Source organism: Bubalus bubalis, chromosome X (genome assembly GCF_019923935.1).
Source record: "Bubalus bubalis isolate 160015118507 breed Murrah chromosome X, NDDB_SH_1, whole genome shotgun sequence".
Classification (NCBI taxonomy): domain Eukaryota; kingdom Metazoa; phylum Chordata; class Mammalia; order Artiodactyla; family Bovidae; genus Bubalus; species Bubalus bubalis.
In genome coordinates, this window is record NC_059181.1 from 20,263,307 (window position 1) to 20,284,355 (window position 21,049).

The 21,049-nt window shown below is 42.8% G+C and overlaps 2 protein-coding genes across 6 annotated transcripts in view; one reads left to right on the forward strand and one right to left on the reverse strand.

Annotated features, from left to right (window-relative positions):
- The window catches only part of CNKSR2 (connector enhancer of kinase suppressor of Ras 2), a 284,401-nt gene extending 269,715 nt beyond the window's left edge, over positions 1 to 14,686 (forward strand). For 4 of the 5 annotated variants that reach the window (XM_006048925.4, XM_006048926.4, XM_006048927.4 and 1 more), the window contains 2 exons: positions 9,042 to 9,238; positions 12,247 to 14,686. In XM_006048925.4, the coding sequence (XP_006048987.1) occupies positions 9,042 to 9,238; positions 12,247 to 12,462 (413 nt within the window). In that variant the 3' untranslated portion in view covers positions 12,463 to 14,686. Of the gene's footprint in view, positions 1 to 1,815; positions 3,134 to 9,041; positions 9,239 to 12,246 lie in introns of those variants that run through there. The other variant, XM_006048929.4, reaches the window with a different exon arrangement.
- On the reverse strand, positions 14,683 to 18,143 carry KLHL34 (kelch like family member 34). Its single transcript, XM_006048924.4, has one exon. It carries the CDS (start codon positions 18,139 to 18,141, stop codon positions 16,180 to 16,182), a length of 1,962 nt encoding a protein of 653 aa, XP_006048986.2. The 5' UTR covers positions 18,142 to 18,143; the 3' UTR covers positions 14,683 to 16,179.
- Positions 18,144 to 21,049: the final 2,906 nt, after the last annotated feature.

Here is a 21,049-nt window from a genome sequence, read left to right on the forward strand (position 1 = left end):
GATTTGGTAACCTGACCACTACTAGTTGAAGAGACACCTTGCCAGAGAGTTACCTTCTCTTACGTTAGTATATACAGACTTGGAAATAGCTGAGCATGCTAAGTCGCTTCAGTTGTGTCCGACCCTTTGCAACCCCATGGACTGTAGGCTGCCAGGCTCCTCTGTCCACAGGATTTTCCAGGCAAGAATACTGGAGTGGGTTGCCATTTCCTCCTCCAGGGAATCTTCCCCACCCAGGGATCAAACCCACATCTCCTGTGTCTCCTGCATTGCAGGCAGATTCTTTACCGCTGAGCTACCTGGGAAGCCCTGGAAATAGCTGTAGTCACTTTGAAATAGTGATCCACCCCCCACCATCCTGCATGTTGGCAAGGCCTCAACTGAGGAGGTATTTCCAGTCTCTTGAAGTAGAATTTCCCAATCCTAATTAAATGGTGTCTTAAATGTAACTAGGATGTGACTTGATTACCAAGTCTCTAGTTCAGATTTAGGATGGGTTGAGTTCACTAGAAATTAAACCATTCGTGTAAGTTGTTTTTGAGGGGAAATATTTGAGTTGCATAGATAAATTAGAAACAGTTTACATTTAAGGATGACCTTGTGCCAAGCATTAGATTGCCTCTGACTACCGTTTGAAGTTCGATGACCTTATGAAACAGTGGTAGAATCCAGAGTTCGCATTACAGTATTATAATTTTCTTAAAAAAAAATAAGGTGTTGTCTTTTCTTTCATTTGACCTACCTATGAAGATTATTTAGTTCCCAGCCCCTTTTCTGCAAAAGAAGGTTATGATATGATAAACAAAAATTAGATCTGCTGATTTCTGAACCATACTGCATCCTATTTTCTAAATACTGTGCTGTGGGCAACACACTCCCTTCCCATTTTATAAAGGAGCTGGTAGTGAACAACATGCTGTCTCTGTTCCCTCTCCCAGTTTTTTCCTTCTTCTTGATATAACTCAAAAGGTACTAAAGGATGTAGCAAATAAAGATCTGCCCTAGGTTATAAAGAAAAAAAAAAACTGCTGATTGGTGCCTAGAGGCAATATTTGAACTCCTCAAAATCCAAAATAAAATGAACTAAAAGAGACTACAGTTTATTTTTAGCCCACTTGTTCTGAGTTTTCCAAGTCATTCAGAAACTTTAGTCTCTTCTAGTTTCTTAATTCCTAAGAATGTGGCTTGTGCTCGAGTGTCAAGTCACCCTTTCATCACGTTGACCGTGTGAGAGCTTTTCACCTCTGTTCACTTTGTATTGGTCTGCATTCGACCACTTCCTTGGAGCCACACTAGCTGGGCTTTTCTGTCTCACCACTCAGCACGTGGTAGCATGTGAATCGGGTTAGTTAGATAGAAGGTGGACCAGAAAAGTTTTCCTCATACTTCTTGATTGGATGAATTTGAGGAAAGATCTTGTATAGAACTACAGTTTATTTTTTTAGAAGATTAATCATTTTATATGTGTATGGAGAATACTTTTAACATAAACTTTCTGATTAAAATTACAGATACGCATGTACAAGTATAGAGGTGAGAAAAGATATATCTGTGCTGTGTATTATTTTGTATACATAAGATTGGCAATTCGAGATAACCAAGCTTAAAATAAAGTCCCATTTTTGGCCAAGTAGACTTGCATGCCAACACAAAGACATTATGGTATTAAAACCATATGCAATTCTAGCCATATTTTTCTCTTTTCTCTTCATTGGTATTGCATGATGGTATTTCTAATACAAATACTAATATGCTTTGGAAATAATGGCACTCGCAGGTCTTTCATCATATTGTATCACTGCTTTATCATATTAGGCTAATACACTGCGAGAGTTGGTAGAACCTCTCCATGCCAAATCGGATCCACTTCTGTTGGCACTCAACCCATTGGACTCACAGATTGATAAGCTAATGTTTAGAGAATTTAGATCGGAGAGAGTCGGCACGACGCAGACTTAACATCAACCTCTTGCAAGCAACTAAAATGGCCTCGTCCTTGCTGTTTATAACAGAAAACAGACTTTTAAAAGCTTAGATCATCAAGTGTTTTGGATTGGGGGCCTCCCTAAAGGGATATTAAGAGGGGCAGGCCACTCTTAAGAAGAATGCAAGCTTTCTTCACTGGGACTAGCATAAGATCAAAGCCAATCAAGATGGAGCACAGTGACAGAAAACTGCTGTTTCTGTGGGTGAACAGAGGGAAAGGGTACTGACTGGGGAAGGGCTCAGTTGTGTTCTCCTGTCACAGGAAAGGAGAGGGATCAGCTCCAATAACTAGAAAACCCTGGCTGTTCAATGGACTCTTAAGTGGCCTCTTGAAGGCAAAGCAGAGAAAGCAAATTCTGTGTGTTAAGTGTATTTTGCATTTTTAAAATTTGACGTGCTGTATTGTACTACATTAAGTGTAATCTATTAAGGCAAGGTATCTACAACCTGCTCTGAAACTTACTATGTTTATTCTATTATAAAGTGTATTCAGGTGCAACACAGAGACTGCTTTCAGTGGCACTAATGAAGAAAATGCCACATGCCAGGCTTTAGTAGATTCCTCAGCTAAAATCCTAACTTTCTCCTTACTTCTTGGCACTTGTATACAAATGGTGTTGCCTCATAGGACAGGCATGAGCTATTCTTTTCTGTAAAATTTTCCAAATCTATAGGCTGTGGTTTTCACTTTGGAAAAAGTATTTTGTCTGGTTGTCTTTCAAAATAGTTTCAGATATTATTTAATACTATGTAACTGGGTCCCTTATGGCTCAATATTGCTTATTTTTCTTCTGTAGTGGATGTGAAATTTCCTTTATTTAGTTGGATAAGATACTCTGTAATAATTTTAATGCTAATTAATGGATATTTCATACTGTGCAATGAACAGATAATTTAACATTGTATTTGGAAATGTTTTTTTTTCTTCCTGTCGCCGCAGTGTGTGGTATTGCATAATGTGAATACTTGTAAAAATATAAATTACATAAAAATAAAAATATGACCAATTGGTATCAGATCTTTTTAGATAGCTAAATAATTTGCTAAGTATGCTTGATAGTAAATATCTTTCTAAAGAGGAGTAATCTATGCTTCTTTCTCACAAATGGAATTTGTGTTGTGAATAAAATCACATTGCTATGCCTTACAGTTGCCTCTGTGCTCTAACCATTTTAATGTGTTTTTTTAAGCATATATAAAAATGATGGTTCTGGTATATAGAAATGCATCAAAAAGCATTATGTTGGTTTTAAATATTCATGGGATTGTCTTGAGTCATTCTCCCTGTTTAAGTCATAGTAAAATTCTATGATATGAAGAATTTTAGTTTTTTCTCATTAAGGAATATGATGACCCCACATTAATTTTTTAATAATCATCTTTTAGCTTTGTTTTTAAACTGTATCCTTTATCAATTCCTTCCTAAGAACCAGGTACCTTGACTTCCATGTCTTTATATAAATTTTCTAAATTCGCTAGGTAAATATAGAATCTGTTATTTATGTTTGCAATTCTCCTTCAAAGAACCTTCCCTTTGGGTCAATAAATCAATGCCAAGGACACCAAGATTTTGCCATCTGAACTATTTGTCATAAAAACTACCATAATACCCTGAAAATACAACCACTTTCATAGTTGTGGCATTAAACCACATAATTCGACAGAAATTACCTGCTTCAAGAATGAAATGTAGAATAAGCTTCAGCTCTGTCTGTGGTGTCACCTCTTTATGGAAGTCAGCTTTACTTTTGTGCAGAAGGGATTTACAAACACTGATATGGCTGTACTTAATTTTGGTGAAGCACAAGGTCATTCGTACAGGGATGGGTTTCACATATTCCTTAAAAATTCACTTAGCAATATTGGTGGACTCACTCAAGCTGTCCTTTCAAAAAAAGGACTTTTTTTTTCTCAGTTTTTTTCATCAGACAAATTATTGTTATTTTGCCTAAAATAAAACAAACCAATTAATTCTAATTATAAGAAGGGTAGTTGATTACAGAGTAACAAGTAAAAGCCAAGTTTTAAAATCGTATGCTTTATAACAAACTGTCCTCCCCCCAGTTTTACAAGGCATAGCTAGTTGACTTATATAAAAACATGAATTAAAAGAACTAATCTTTCATTATAAAACAATTCAGATTATAGTGTAAACTCCTGAATGCATAATCATCTTTAGCAAAAAAAACCTACAGACATTGAACCTATCTCCATTAAACCCATTAAAACTTTGGCACCTTACATATAAATAAGTTGTTCATTATGGCGCACTGGTAAATTAGTATTCACAGAAAACAGTCCTGTGTCTCAATGCAAATGCTAATTGCCTTTCATGGTGAGAATAGTGCTCCACATACTTGATGCCATTCGCCTGGAAGCCTTAGAGCACTCCGCAACCGTACAAGAACGAATACCTCTCACATTTGACTGGTGACTAATGCTACTATGTCCAGCCTTCTCCCCCACTTGTGACTTAGCCTTTTCCAGCTTTCTATGCTCATTACCCAGTTGTGTTGTGGAAGGAACAACTGTTTCCATGAGGACATCATTATCCTATTTTAAAAGAGCACAGTTCCCTTCCAAAACATGTACAAGAACTGATTATTCATTGCTGACTTGATTCTTTAAGAGCCTAGTTCATATACTCGTTTTGTTTTGTTTTGTTTTCATTTTTTACTCTCCTTCCACATTGTCATTGCAGAGGCAGGGAAACAGCAAGGACACCAGAATAACATTTTAGGTTGCCACACTTGTAAACTCTGCTCTTAATTTTCACCAAAGAAACATGAACGACATTACACAAGAGACTGGCATTAAAAAATTACTCAGACTGATACGGAGTCCTCTTTGGAGTACTTGGTGTCTAAAGTGAAGAAAATCATCACTCAGTTTAAACATTGGGTTCATCAGACACCATGTCCTGTAGAAGACTGGGAAATGCAAAGAGAGCAAGGCATATGCACTCAGGGAAAGTTGCAGTCTAGGTCTCTAAAGGTGCACATGGAGTGAGGTACAGAATGAAAAAACATTGGGATTTCTCCTCAGGTTTCATATCTCATTTTCTCGAATATCTCTTCTATCTATCTATTAATATAGAGTAATACATATATTGAATATTTATCAACAAAAGTGTTTTAACTGAAAAGGGTATACAATCGAACAGGTTTAAAAACCACTGGGCATGAATGTAAGGAAATACGTCAACCAAACATCCTGCAGTGTTTGAGGAATGCATTATCATCTGCTATTAAGCCTTTTCAAGAAAGTTCCAACCAACTATTATTTTCTATTGGCTAATCTTTTCTTTGAGCTTTTATCACTGCCTGGAGGTCATATGCAACCTGAAGGAGCCAGACACAACCATATTGATGCTCAGTGCATTTCTTAGAGTCACAGTGTTTCATGGTGTAGCTAGAGTATAAACGAAACGATAAAGAGGATCTTCTTCTAGCCCTGCCACTATGACACAGCCAGAAACGAGCCCTCCCTTGGCTCAGAATACAAGTTATCCATAACTTCATTGGGATCCTCAAATCTATCAATGAAATTTTATATAGGAAAGAGAACTTTATATGTTCTCTTCACTTTAATAAAATTGAAATAGAAAAGTGTGTCATCTGACACAGGACTGATTTACATGTTGTAAATGTAAATGTGATTTGATGGCAAATTTATTCCTGCATAGGCCCAGAATTTCTGAATCAATTTGATACACATTTAAATTTCATTGTATCAGGGATACACTTCCTCTTGAGGAATCACAGAAGGTTCCTCTATATGTCCTGTGGTTTGCATGTGGTTTTCTACACTTTACCAACTTTCAGAAACCATCCATTCAAATTCCGAAAGAGCTGGGCTTGGGGCCAGTGTTCCCATGACTGAACTGGCACATTGAAAGAAAGTCAATCAGGAAGCAGACCTCACCAAGTACTTGCCTCCTCTTCCAAAGCAAGCCTCTTCTAGGAGAAGAAAAGCAAGGGTTTAAAAGAGAAACCAGAAGAGAAGGAGACGAAGAAGAGGGCAAAAAGAAGAAGTAAAGGTGCTTTCACATTTTCAGTTGCAGCGGTAGCCCCGATTGAGTTAATTGGTATTCATCTAAGAAAAAAAAAAAATCAAGGAAACCAGTTTGAAAATTATAAAAGAAAATAAAGGTCTGTTTTTGTCTTGAATGTTGAGTTCTGTGTTGTTTTGACTGTTGAGCACAGTGAATCAGATTTCAAATGTGACTCTGGCCCTCACCCCCTTCCTCTGAAAATAAAGGGACTCTTTGTCTAGTCTTAAAATGTTTAGTACTTGGTGGCATTTTGTAGGAGCCTGGCATCTCAATCCTTCATTCTCCTCACCCCACGACTGTGTCTTGTGTCGCATATGTGTATGGTGTGTAGGGGTGGGGGAAGGAGGCCTGACTTGTCTTTAATATCTCTATTCCATTCATAGCTTGGAAATGTTTCTGTGTTCTGTCTCCTTGTGATTCTCTGTTCCTATGTGCTGCCCAGAGATAAATCCAAGCTTGATTCTCCTTACAGCTGTCAAACCAGATTCTTTGTAGAATTATATGTCATACTTTGGTTGAACATGTTCCACCTCCCCCCTCCCTTAATGACAAGAAGAAGGAAAAAAAAGCTTTCAGTGTTCAGTCATGTTTGTCATTTTTTATATTAAATCTTTACCATTCTTGAAATAAAACTACATTGAAATTTTATTTTATAATCCAGCATGTGACTCAGTATTCCACAAACTGTAAGAATTGAGGAGAAAGAAAACTGGGTAAGAATGTTTTTTCAACAAAATATATACTCCTTACAGTGTTAGGTAATATGGAAGAAGGTTATCTTAAAAATTTACTATGTGGAAATATTTCTGCCTCGCTTAAATCCTAAAACTATTATTTGAATTCCTTTTTTCTTTACCTTCCTTTAAGAACTGAAAAACGAATAATACGTTAGGTTTCATGATACCTAGACTACTATAATTCACATCTGTTAGGGCTCCGATTTCTCCCCCACCCTCTGCTTTATGAAATTTTTCTGGCTTAAGATGCAGTCTTGCCTTGAAGCAAAAATAATGATAACTACTAAATAATTCCTCAGGGTTCTTTCCTGGCCTATGATTTTATAAAATGGAATTATGCTGTTCAAATGTATCCTTGTTTTTACAACTCCATTTAGTTTTACACTGAATGACCTTATGATTTTTTGCCTTCCTGGCTCCAAACCGTTCTGTTTAAAATTCCTTATCTCATTTCAACCTTAGCCTACAAGGCAGCTAGTTCCTCTTTTTACAGTCCTCTGTACCCCCACCCACCCCTCAGAATCCTCTAGGTGCTGCAAACATTGAAGGATGAGGCAACAGAAAATTAAAAAGCTGTTTTCTTTTTTTGTACTTTTAGATTATAGTTCTAACTTAGATATATGATTAGAAAGTTAAAGTTTGTTGTAGAGGAATAGTGGTAGCAGGTGCTGATAACAAAGGACTTTCTAATGAGAGAACTCAATAATCATACTTACCAATAGTTGCTAACCTTAGCAGGAAAGTAAAAATTGAATATGAAACTTAAATGAAGTCACTTTTTTATCCTAAAGGTGATCCCTTCAAGTTAAGGTACTGTGTTTGTGGGCTTTGGGGGAAGTTTTAGGTACACTCTAAAAAAATTTTTTTCAATGCTGTATTTTAAACATCTCACAAATTCATTAACACCTCCTGTTTAATACACAGTTCAAATGATTCCTGACAAAACTGGCAGTCTAGAAGTCTTATTAAAATCATGAATTCTGGAGCCAGACTGCTCAGTTGGAATTCCAACTCCACCACTTAGTAAATGTGACCTTGAGCAAGGTACTTCCCTGCTAGAAAATGAAAATCAAATAGATCTACTCTTAGTACTGCTATGAGGATTAAACATCATGCATGTTAAGCATTTACCCTAGTGCCTGACACATATAAATGTTTACATTATTACCAATTAGGGTGTCTTTAAAAAAAAATGTGTCAGAAAGCCTAAAATATTCACATGGACCATGGTGGAATGAATGATATTCCATATTTACTTTTTGGGCCAATGTAATTGGCATTCCTCAAATAGGACTCTTTGGCTCTCTATTAAAGGAAATGTAATATAACCCTAATCCTATCTGCCAATCCAAGCAAAATCCAAGTTAATCTTTGTTTATCATTGAGAAAAATACATCAGTAGTCAGACAATTCAAGAATAATATGGTAGTTTGATTTGCTCAAATCGATTCAAGATGCTTTCCTGAACCAGACCTTTTTTTTTTTTTTCCTCAAAAATATTTAATTGGAGTGTTTTCTTCCTTGGTCTTTCAAATGTTAAGTAGCTTCCTTCAATACATGCCAGATTTTTACTTACATTTGCATATAAACATTCCCACATGTCATTCTAATTAAAGCATTATTATTGATGATAATTTATGATCATTTACTATATTTACAGTGTGGCAGGCATTACTATGGCAGTCACATGAAACCTAATAATCCTCTACAGCATACTTTTGGAAGATTTTTACAATCATATATACTCTAGCGAATGCCATTCCATCTTATGAATTCTAGAAAAATGTAAATATCAGTTCGTTCAGTATTGTTAAACCAGGAGAGCTCTGTTACTTAGCACATCTATGCTTATCAGTATAATGATAAGGGATATTCATTACTGTTTTAAAATGTTAAATTATGTTCAGAATTGTTTCTGTGTTGTGTACCTTTTGTACTGTAATTCTTTGAATTTAGTGGACTCAAGATATGTACAATGATTTGCTATTTATTATGAGTATTTTATTAAAGCATCCTATTAATTATTCTAAACCAATTGGCTGCCTGTAGCTAGTCTTACCCAATATAACTAGCAACTGTGGGTTTGATGGGTTGTTTTTCTTTTTTTTAATGTAATAGTGTTTTCCCGATCATTCATTATTCCGTTTCTCAGATATTTTTTGTTTGTTTGTTTAGTAGATTTTTGGAATGTCAAATCACTGTATTACACTGGATTCATATTTCTCTGTTTTTTGTTTTTTGTTTTTTGTTTTTGGACATTGCAGGTGAAAGTAGGGAAGAAAAGTTAGGAGACTCTTTGCAAGATTTATACAGGGCATTGGAACAAGCCAGTCTGTCGCCTCTGGGAGAACATCGCATTTCAACCAAGATGGAATACAAACTATCCTTTATAAAGAGATGTAATGATCCTGTGATGAATGAAAAACTACACAGGCTGAGAATTCTCAAAAGCACTTTAAAGGTAAGATATGAAATGGAAGGAGACATTCGTTTTAAGAGATTCATTCCTGAAAAAATCAATTATCAGATACTCTAGGGGACAAAATGGGAGGGGGATAAATAGAACGAATGTAATAAGTGTATTTGGCCAAAAGGAAATAATCTTAGCTTTATATTAACATCTCAGAGCATGCACAGACTACATTTTATGTGACTTAGTTCTAGGAGAAAACAGGATATAATTTTTTTTTTTTCAAAAATGTAGGGCTAGTGTTATTCCTCAGTCTTTTGTTTTCCTAAGATAAATATGCCATGTTGTAGAATTGATACAGTTATTAAAAGAGCACAGCATTCATGCAGGGGTGGGTGCTAAAAGGGTTTGAGATATTTTATGAATATCTCTTGTAGCACATTTGGAGTGAAGCCACATTGTTTCATATCCCGTGTGGAAATTTTATAATTGTGCTGTATACATTAGCAGTTCCCAACTCACGTGTTACTTTTTTCTTATACATTTCCATAAGCACTTACATTGTCTCCAGTCTTCTTATGCCACCCCCAGATTGGGGAGGAGGTGGTGAGGAAAGGGAAACAGGCAGGAAGTTGAAGAAGGAGCCAGAAAAGTCAGCCCCCTCACTGTGTGTCTCAGTGGAGAGGGCCTGCAATACATACTCTCCCTAATCAGACCATGCACCCTGAAAAACTCAAAACCAGAAAAGAACTGTCATACCAAGTTTGTGATGCAGTCATCTCAAGAAATAGAAGGTCAGAGAGTTCGTTTGGAAAATATTTCAGATCTGTAGTCTACTGCTGAGGTTTCATAATTTTGAGACAGAGTACCAAAGAGATCCTGGACTTCTCTGGTGGTTCAGATCAGATCAGATCAGTCGCTCAGTCATGTCCGACTCTTTGCGACCCCATGAATCGCAGCACGCCAGGCCTCCCTGTCCATCACCAACTCCCGGAGTTTACTCAAACTCAAGTCCATCGAGTCAGTGATGCCATCCAACCATCTCATCCTCTGTCGTCCCCTTCTCTTGCCCCCCAATCCCTCCCAGCATCAGAGTCTTTTCCAATGAGTCAACTCTTCGCATGAGGTGGCCAAAGTACTGGAGTTTCAGTTTTAGCATCATTCCTTCCAAAGAACACCCAGGGCTGATCTCCTTCAGAATGAACTGGTTGGACCTCCTTGCAGTCCAAGGGACTCTCAAGAGTTCTCCAACACCACAGTTCAAAAGCATCAATTCTTCGGCACTCAGCCTTCTTCACAGTCCAACTCTCACATCCACACATGACCACAGGAAAAACCATAGCCTTGACTAGACGAACCTTCGTTGGCAAAGTAATGTCTCTGCTTTTGAATATGCTATCTAGGTAGGACATAACTTTCCTTCCAAGGAGTAAGCGTCTTTTAATTTCATGGCTGCAGTCACCATCTGTAGTGATTTTGGAGCCCAGAAAAATAAAGTCTGACACTGTTTCCACTGTTTCCCCATCTATTTCCCATGAAGTGATGGGACCGGATGCCATGATCTTCATTTTCTGAATGTTGAGCTTTAAGCCAACTTTTTCACTCTCCACTTTCACTTTCATCAAGAGGCTTTTGAGTTCCTCTTCACTTTCTGCCATAAGGGTGGTATCATCTGCATATCTGAGGTTATTGATATTTCTCCCGGCAGTCTTTGATTCCAGCTTGTGTTTCTGCGTTTCTCATGATGTACTCTGCATATAAGTTAAATAAACAGGATGACAATATACAGTCTCGACGAACTCCTTTTCCTATTTGGAACCAGTCTGTTGTTCCATGTCCAGTTCTAACTGTTGCTTCCTGACCTGCATACAAATTTCTCAAGAGGCAGATCAGGTGTTCTGGTATTCCCATCTCTTTCAGAATTTTCCACAGTTTATTGTGATCCACAGAGAGGCTTTGGCATAGTGGTAAACAATCCACCTTCCAGTGCAGGAGACACAGGTTCGATCCCTGGGTCGAGAAGATACCCTGAAAAAGGAAATGGCTACCACTCCAGTATTCTTGCCTGGGAGATTCCATGGAAAAAAAGAGCCTGGTGGGCTACAGTTCATGGGGTTACAAAAGAGTTGAATATGACTTAGCAACTAACCAACAACCAAAGAGATCAACAAAATAGGAAATGCATGATTTGAAAAAACTTCTGGTAGCCAGCAGCCAAGTTCTCATAGTCAATTAGCTCTCAGTTGATATTCATGTGAATGCTGTTGCAAATCCATGGGACAACGTAATGACCTTTTGATAACTAAGACCAGAAGTTTTAAAGAGCTTTAATATACATAAGAATAATTCTGGTGCCCAGCTAAGGTCCAGAGATATCCTTACTACCTCCCACTTCACGGAGCCCCCATTCTCATTCAGGTCCAAACTACCAACTGATCATCTAGAAGGAGGAGATAGGACAATGCAAAAGTAACTCAAGACACAATGGGCTAAGCCCACTCAACAGCAGTGATCAAATGTTATGGGGACTTACAGAAATGACGGAGAAAACATTTTTTCAGTTGTTTAAGGAAGGCTTGAAGAAATGAGAGGCATATGAACTGGACATTAAAGGATGAGGAAGAGTTTCCATAGGCAGAGATGGGAAACAGGATAGGCCCCGAAGGAAAAATAAACCAGGGTGCCTACATGTAGAAAAAAGTACCTGAGGATTTGAGTCTAGTGAGTTTGAGTATTCAGTGAACCAGTGAAGTTGTTCAATCATGTCCGACTCTGCAATCCCATGGACTGTAGCCTACCAGTCTCCTCCATCCATGGAATTTTCCAGGTAAGAGTACTGGAGTGGGTTGCCATTTCCTTCTCCAGGGGATCTTCCCGACCCAGGGATCGAACCCAGGTCTCCCACATTGCAGGCAGACACTTTACTGTCTGAGCTACCAGGGAAGCCCGAGTTTGAGTATGACAGAGCTGTTTCTTCTGGGCTTTTGCCTATCAACTCTTTAGTTAAAATCTGAAGAAAATTGTCCCTTTTGTAACTCTTGAATCCTTTTATTTTTCAGGCCAGAGAAGGGGAAGTAGCCATTATCGATAAAGTACTAGACAATCCAGACTTGACATCGAAAGAATTCCAGCAGTGGAAGCAGATGTACCTCGATCTTTTCTTGGATATCTGTCAAAACACCACCTCAAATGACCCATTAAGTATTTCTTCTGAAGTAGATGTAATCACTTCCTCTCTCACACACACTCATTCATACATTGAAACGCATGTGTAAGTGTATTGTGCCGTCTGGCCATTTGGTACCTTCTGGTACTTTGAACAAGTATATAAGGTAGTTTTTATATCAACGTGTGGGACACATTGACAAGCTATACTTTAATGTTACCATTATATGAAACAAACCCTATATGGTCATAATACCACTGTCTTTAATGAGCATTTGTATATTTTATATGCAGTTAGTGCTCAGCTTATGTTTACCATGTGCAAAATCAACTGTCTTCAATGATTCAAAATTAACTTTTGCAAACAACCCTGAAGACAGGTGGTCTTCAAGTAGGAAAAAAAAACACAAAAAGGCGGTTTTCTATCTAAGGTCATCTTTTCTCCCTTTAATTTTATATAAACAAGACTTCAAAACTAAATCACATTTTTTCAGGTGCAGACATCCTTGTGGGTGGGAAAGAATTTAAACCTTTTTTATATTTATTAAAATGTTCTAAGGATTTTCTTAAACATTGCACAAAGTTTAATGCTGTAGTTTTATTTTTGTGAAATGTAGATGCGCATACATACAAGAGTTAAGCAAAATAGAAGAGCATCAACATAAGAAAAGTTCAGGTATCAAATATTCGTCTTAATAGTCTATTAACTTGTGAAAGCTGGTTAATGGAAATACTATTCCATATCCATGGGGACACTCAATGGTGTATCAGGGCAAAGCTTTGTAAGATGTTTTTGTAACTGAGACCAAAATTGAAGATAGAGCTGCTTTATTTTCTTGGTTTAAATCTTCCTTTATTTTTGTAGTGATGAAATGCTGATTGTGTACAGAGGAATTTGAGAGTGAATTTTTTAAAACACACTTAACTCACCCAGAAAGGCAGCTAACATATATATATATATATATATATATATATAATTTCAGCCCAAACTCATGTTTTTAAACTCCAACTCCTAAAAACCTACAAGGTATAAATGGAAATGAATCAACTTCCCAGTTAGTGTCCAATTTTCCCCCTAGTCTGTTAGTGAAACTTATGTAATTATACTTCAGGCAGGGAAGTAAAATATGTTTGGTTACAGGCTGATGTGTGTTCTAATATAGAAAACAATGTTGAAAACGAAAAATGTACCTCTCTCCTGAGGAGCAAGAGGATGATGGTCATTCAGAGAGATATTACATTGAACTATACAATAGAAACAATTTTTAGAGGTTTTTCCTAGTTTCATGATTTGTTCTATAGAGTGGATAAAGTCTATGAAAAAAATCCTCTTCATATATTTCCATTTATAAGCATCTCATTTTTGAAAAGTGATCACAGCATGATAATGACTGTGCTGCTTTTTAGTGTCTGGCTGCATAACGTACAAGTCACAAATTGCTGGGTTTTGGTTTTGTTTTGTTTTTTTTCTTTAGAAGGAGGAAGAGACCCTCCTTTACTATTCTATATCCTGAAATCTACTTCTAATCAGCTTTATACTGTTGCCTGTACAGCTCAGTGAATGTACTTTCATCTCTAAGAGTTCAGATATCTGCCAGTGACTATTTTTGCTGTAGAGAAGAAAGTAAAAACTCCACAGCGAGGATCTTTTTCTTTGCTTTCGAAACCACCATTGAATCACTATCGTTTTGCAGACTTTGCACAACTGTACAGGAGAGTGGCCTTTCTACAGCACATTTTCAGTAATCCTATATTTAGTCAAAGTGGATGAGAAATCATGTATTAATGTTTGTATGGAATTTGGGGTCCAGTGTAATATTTTTATCATTTAAAAAAACCTATTTGTAAAAACATTTATTTACTGCATGGATATTGATGCACATTAAATTTGTGGGATTTTGTATATGTAAAAAAAAAAAAAAAAACCAAAAAGCAAAAAAAAAAAAAGAAACTCGTGTCCTAAAATGAATTGTGCTTGTTACAGGTGTTTAGACTTGTTGATGTTTACTAGACCAAATGTGTACATTTACTTAAAAATATCTGTACCTGATGGATGTGTCGTGGATACAGTGGCCAGATTGTGCCCCTGTCAACAGCGAGCAGTTGATGGAAAGACTAGCTGTGTTGCTACTAAGCGGCTTTTACTTTGGTGAAGTTGGCTCTGTTGTTTTAAATGGTAAAAAGTAAACTAATGAATTTTAAAAGACTCGTGGCTAGCTTAGCATGAAAGAGACCTTTAACGCTATATATCTGTACATTTTATTGCATTAGTTTCAAATCTAGGAGAGAGGCGGCACTGTAAACTGAAGTCAAATAAATTCAGCTCTTAATGAATCCTTATAAAGCACCTATTTTGTTCATGCAATCCACATCACATTTCTTTGTGACCGAATCACACGCCACCCCACCACCCCCAGTTACAAGTTTTAACTTTGTCACTCCACTGTGGTATAAGCCAGAAGAGGCAATGTCCAGTATATACAAGAATCTTCTCTGAAATCCTGCAAAATCAAGTTGGTTTCCCATTTACCTGACACAAACTTTAAAATTTCACCTGCTGCTCTTTCCTTTCTCTGTGATTCTTTTGGCAAGGTGGGGTAGAGGGTCTAGGAGGCAGGGTACCATCAAAAATAAACTTAAAAAAAATTTTTTTTACAAGTATTACCTACAGCGTATCTGCCGAATGAACATTTAAAGAGGATGAAAGAAATAGGGGTTTTGTTAGCTGCTGCTGCTGCTGAGTCACTTAAGTCATGTCCAACTCTGTGCAACCCTATGGACTGGAACCCACCACGCTCCTCTGTCCATGGGATTCTCCAGGCAAGAATACTGGAGTGGATTGCCATTTCCTCCTCCAAGGGATCTTCTGGACCAAGGGATAGAACCGCTTCTCTTATGTCTCCAGCATTGGCAGGCACTAGAGCCACCTGGGAAGCCCCATTAAATGTTCCACTAAATCAGAGAAGCCGGATTACTATGGCTAAAGTGAAGTGAAAGTGAAGTCGCTCAGTCCTGTCTGACTCTTTGCGACCCATGGACTGTAGCCTACCAGGCTCCTCTGTCCATGGGATTTTCCAGGCAATAGTCCTGGAGTGGATTGCCATTTCCTTCTCCAGGGGATCTTCCCAACCCAGGGATCGAACCCGGGTCTCCCGCATTGTAAACAGACGCTTTACCATCTGAGCCACCAGGGAAGTTATTATGGCTAAGGGCTGCACAAATAAAACCAATAAGCTGCCAAAAGTCAGAGCAAAAGCAGACTAGGATAAGTAAGGATGAAGTACAGAAAAACTTAACCTAGGTTATTTTCTCCAAAAATAAAGTGCTTTCTAGATTTTTTTTTCTCAGTTCCGTATCTATATTAAACCATCAAAGCAGAACTATAACCATGATTCTGTATCATAAAATCATAGTTCTCCCTACAATGATTGCATGTTTTTTAACCAAGGCACTTTCCCATCACTATTTATTCAGATAATGCCATCTTCTAGAACCATTTATTACAGTCATTATACCTAACAGTTTTCTGGTCTGGCATATAACTTATTATTGTACGTTTTTTGGCTGTTTGGCACAAAAATAATCACTGTTTGGAACCTGGGAAACACTTTTAACTACAAGAGGGAAAACGGGGTCATATTTTATTTTTGAAAGTCCATCTCTAGCCCAACATGAGAATTTCTAGAAATGCCCAGCTCACTGGAGATGATTCATATATCCTAAGTTTGATCCCTCCTGTCTCCCATTCTCAGAATAAGGGCAAACGTTTCTCTTTGGTCAAGTCTAGGAAAAGCCCACGACTTGCTCCTCCCTAGCCCCGAGGCTGCTTAACCCATTAAGCCCAGAACAAAATCCGGTGTCTCTCCGGGCTCTCCCTCCCTCAGCTCGTCCCCACCCTCTGCCAGCTGCAGCACTGCGCACTGCAGGCCGCTCCAGGCCCAGGGCAGCGCGCAGCCAATGTCCTCCCAGCGGTCCAGGTCGAGGTCATAGCCCACCACGTTGCGGGTGGGCACCTGACGTGAGTCTCGCCACTTGAGGCCGCCCAGTAGCAGCACCGTCTCCTCCACCAAGGCCAGCCCATAGCAAAAGCGGTCGTAGGGTAGCGGCCGCAGCCGAGTCCACTGGTCGGTGCCGGGGTCGTAGCGCTCGATCTCGGAGAAGGGCTCGTAGCGCCCCAGAAAGGCGAACACCGCGCCGCGCAGGGCGGCCATGTGGTGCCCAAAGCGGGCTGTGCCCATGGGCGCTCTCTTGCTCCACGCCTGCTCCCCGGGGGCCAGGGAGAATACGTCCCGGAGGCTGCTCGCGCCGCCGTCGCCTCTCCCCGCCTTGCCCCCGGAGATGTAAACGACGCCGCGATCCCCGACAGCGCCCGCATGGCCGTGCAGAGCCCGCGGCAACGCCCCGGCCGCCGTCCAGCGGTCCCGGCGCAGGTCATACATTTCCACCGAAGCCAGCGCTTGGCCGCCCGCGCCCAGGCCCCCGACGGCCAGGAGTCCCTCGCCCACGGCGCCGCACCAGAAATGGGCCCGTGCTTCCCGCATAGGGGGCACCGTCGTCCACACGTGAAAGCGCGGGTCGTAACGGTGCACTTGCGCCACGACAGCCAGCGGGCCGTCCGCTGGGGGCGAGCAGGCGCCGCCAGACGGGCTCTCCCCGCCCAGGACGAACAGGAAATTGCCCGCGACACACACGCTGTGCCCCAGCAGCTGAGCAGGCAGCCGCGTGAGGCTGCGCCAGCGGTGGTTGTACACGTCAAAGGCCACCACGTCCTGGGTGAGCTCCCACTCCTCCTCCTCCACCTGCTCCTCTTCCTCCTCCTCCTCTCCCTCCTCTTCCTCAGGCTCCGGCTCCGGCGGCGCGGCGCCCCTGCCCCGGGCTGCCCGCGGGGGGACCACGACTTCCTCAGTCACCACCTCCCGCCCCCGGCGCCCCCCAACCAACAAGATGCGTGTTTGAGGGCTCCGGACGCTGGTCTGCTCGCCCTGCATGAGCGGCTGGCGGGAGGGCGACGTGTGGTAGTTGAGGGCCTGGATGATGAGGCCCTTGACCCGGGCGGGCAGGGTGAGGCCGGAGCCCGAGTACACGCGCCGCAGCACGTCGGCGGGCACGAGGCCGAAGCGGACCCGCTCGAGTAGCTGGGTGCAGTGGGCCAGGCGTTCGGCCTCAGGCTCCTGCCGCAGCCAGGCCAGCGCCAGGCCCAGCAGCCGGGCCTCAGGCACCCGCGCCACGTCAGGGGCACCCAGCACGGCCCTCAGCGACGCGGGGTTGAGCTCCAGAAGGCCGGCCGGGCCCGCGCCCCGCGCCAGCAGCTCCCTCAGGTGGGTCACGATGCAGCGTTCGGCCGCGCTCAGCGTGTGCGCCAGGCCAAAGCGAGCCGCCACGTTGGCGGCGAAGCAGCAGTTCTCCGGGGCCAGCTGGCGCTCCAGGTAGCGGCCGCAAAGCCCCAGGGCCTCGGTGACCTGCAGGTAGCTGGCGGCCTCCAGCGTGTCCTCCACTGTGTCCATGGAGAGCGGCAGCCAGGCGGTGTAGATGAAGTCCAGCAGGCGCTGCAGGCCCGCCGCCGACGGCACGTGCAGGTGGATCACGCTCGCCTGGGATTCCCGGGTGTGACTCTTGAACAGAGCCCTGAAGTAGTCGCTGGAACACGCGAGGAGCGACCTGTGCGCCGGGAACTCGCTGCCCTCCGTCTCCAGCGTCACGTCGCACAGGAAGCCCTCGGCGCGCAGCGCCTGGTAGCCGGTGAGCAGCGAGCCGCCATGAGCTTTGCAGTAAGACAGGAAGTAACTCATGATGCCCAGGGCGGGAAGCGGCCGGGCCGGGGCTGGGGCCAGCCAGGCGCGGCCGGAGGCATCCCGGGACACGGAGCCCCCGGGCCCCCCGCGCTAGCCGAAGAGCCCCTAGCAGGGGTCCATTTTTGCCTGCTCAGCTTAAAGCCCAGGCCTCCTTCATACAGGTCCGCAGATCTGCCCGTACCCTTCTCAGGGCAAATCTGGTAGGGAAACGATTTCCAGAAGCACCTAGTAGCGGAGAGCGCGGAGTCTGGAGTTTTCCGGGAGGTGCAGGGTTCGGTTTCGGCTGCTGCCGAGGCTGCCAGCGCGTTGCCCAAAACCCCCTCCCCGGCCCTGTTTGGGGAGCCCACACCTGCGCGCCTGGGGCCGCAGTGGCCGCGCACCATCACCTGGAAGGGCGGAGCTGTGGATGGACTGACTCCCGAGGCGTGCTGAATCTCCGACGGCCCAGATGCACAGATGGGTCCGGACGAGGGCTGTCCGGGAAGTGCGGGGCGAAGGCTCTGACCTCCCGAGGGTGGACAAGGAGGGTTCTGCGGGCACCGGCGAGGGCCGGGGACAACTAACTAAGGGGCAGGGGGGGTGAACTTGTTCCGCGCGGAGGATCAAATCAAAGCCTGGGAGATTAGGGAGGAGGGGCGCGGGTCAGCGCGACGGGTCGCAGGCGTGATTGGGCGCCACACATAACATGCCAGTAGCTCACAGTGACAGGAATAGCGCGCGGCCTCGGCCTCCCTGGCGCGCCCCGCCCCGCTCCCCGGCTGCTGGCTGAGAACCGAGGGCGCGAGAGGAAGAGGCCCGGCCTGGGACATGACTCTCGTGACCCGTCAAGCCGCCGGTCACCAGGGGGTCCCGGTAACCCGGCTGGGGGTGCGAAGAGCGCTCACCGGAGAGGCGCGAGTCGCGCGGACGCTGTGCTTGGTGGTGTCTGGGGAGGGGCGCCCGGCTGGGCTGGAGGAGTGACGACCCCCTTCCCGGGGCTCCGGTGGCTAGGGAAAAAGCCCCTGGCTCGCAGCTTTCTGCTTAAGGAGGCCCTAATTAATCCTTCGGGAGCGGGGATTAAGCGGCGATTTTGCGCGCTGACACCCAGGAGCCCGCTACGCGCAGAGGAGCCGCTGGCCGGAATCTTGCCCGGGCGAATCCAGGCTCCCAGCCAGCGGCGCTCCGAAGCACGCCCCTCACCTGGACTCACACTTGCGTGATGCTAGGCCTTACTCTGCGCCCTTCCCGAGGTCTCCCTGGCTTGTCTCACACTCCGCTTTCAGGAGTTTGCGCCCACTTCGCTCCCCGACCCCGGCTGAGTTCTCCCTTCCTGTTCTTAAACCCTGCCTCACCCATCCCTTGGCAAAGTGGACGAAGAAATGTAGGTGACTTGGGTTTTCTTCTTTTGAATGACCACTTCCTTTAAGAAAATAAGTCTTTGTAGTTTCTCTCCCCGACTTTCCAGTGTATTAGTCGCTCAGTCGTGTCCGACTCTGTGACCCCATGGACTGTAGCCCGCCGGGTTCCTCCGTCCATGGAAATCTCCAGGCAAGAATACTGGAGTGGGTAGCCATTCCTTTCTCCAGGGGATCTTCCTGACTCAGGGATCGAACCCAGGTCTCCCTCACTGCGGGCAGATTCTTTACCATCTGAGCCGCCAGGGAAGCTCCAGGCTTTCCAGGCTCTGATCTAATTAAGGTCCGCCCCGTCCTCAGTGATGTGATAATGGGCAGTAAGGTTGCAAAGCTGGCAGAGGCTGCAGTTTCAAAGCGCCCCTCCTCAGGAAGTTATTTTTATAAGGTGCACCAAGCACAGAAATGATGGCTGCTGCTGCTGCTAAGTCGCTTCAGTCGTGTCCAACTCTGTGCGACCCCATAGACGGCAGCCCACCAGGCTCCACCGTCCCTAGGATTCTCCAGGCAAGAACACTGGAGTGGGTTGCCATTTCCTTCTCCAGAAATGATGGCTAAAACCACCCTAATCTTGAAACATTAGGAAAGCCTTTCTCCATCTCCAGCACCCTGCTCTTAAAGAACTAAACAATTAATATAACTGCTCTTTCTTGCCAATTTGGAAAATTCTGTGTGTTTTGCTTTCATCTAGAATTGATTTTTCTGTTTTCTAATACAACCTCTCTGGTCATCTATTTTAAGCAAACCTTTTGAATGCGTTTGAAGTGACTTGCATTTCTTACAGTTGAGGTTGTATTTCATTAAAAAATAAAAGCCAAGGAAGGATAAAATTCTATCATTTTCTGCCTGGTATGCCATTGGTATTACAAGGTCTCCACTTAGAAGTAGTTCTTAAAGTACATAAAAATAAGTAAAATGATTTTGCTTTGTTGTCAAAGATGGAACTGTTGTATGACTTAAATTAGACAAATTATAAAATGCAGGCAGGGGCTCAGGTTAAGGGCTTGCTTAAACTCCAGAGGCTAAAAATACTGCAATTTGAATTCCTAATGTAGAGCTACAGATGGGTTGGGGGAGGAGAGGATGCTGGTTGGTTTGGGTTTTTCTTTTCTTCAGTACTAAAATTCTTAGCTCAAAAATAAAATACCAGCTTGGTTCACTATGCACAGATCTGTATGGTGAAGTTAAATGGGCTTTACTCAACCTGATAGAATTTTGCTAGAAGGGATATTTGACATCATTTAGCCAAACCTTTTCCCTTTCCTCCCCCAATTTTTTGTTTTTCTTTTTAAAAATGTGGCTGATGAGCCCCAGAGGGAGTACGGTTTGTCTGGGTGACTTGGATATTGAGTTACAGAGTCTGGACCTATATTATGTGACCTCGTGTATGATAAAAATAAAGTAGTGCAGTGCACAGTCAGTTGATTTAAACCAAATTTCAAAGTGATGAAGTTTAAGCACAGTTTTTAAAACAGCATATTTCCAACCCCCAAATTGAACCACACATCCAATCA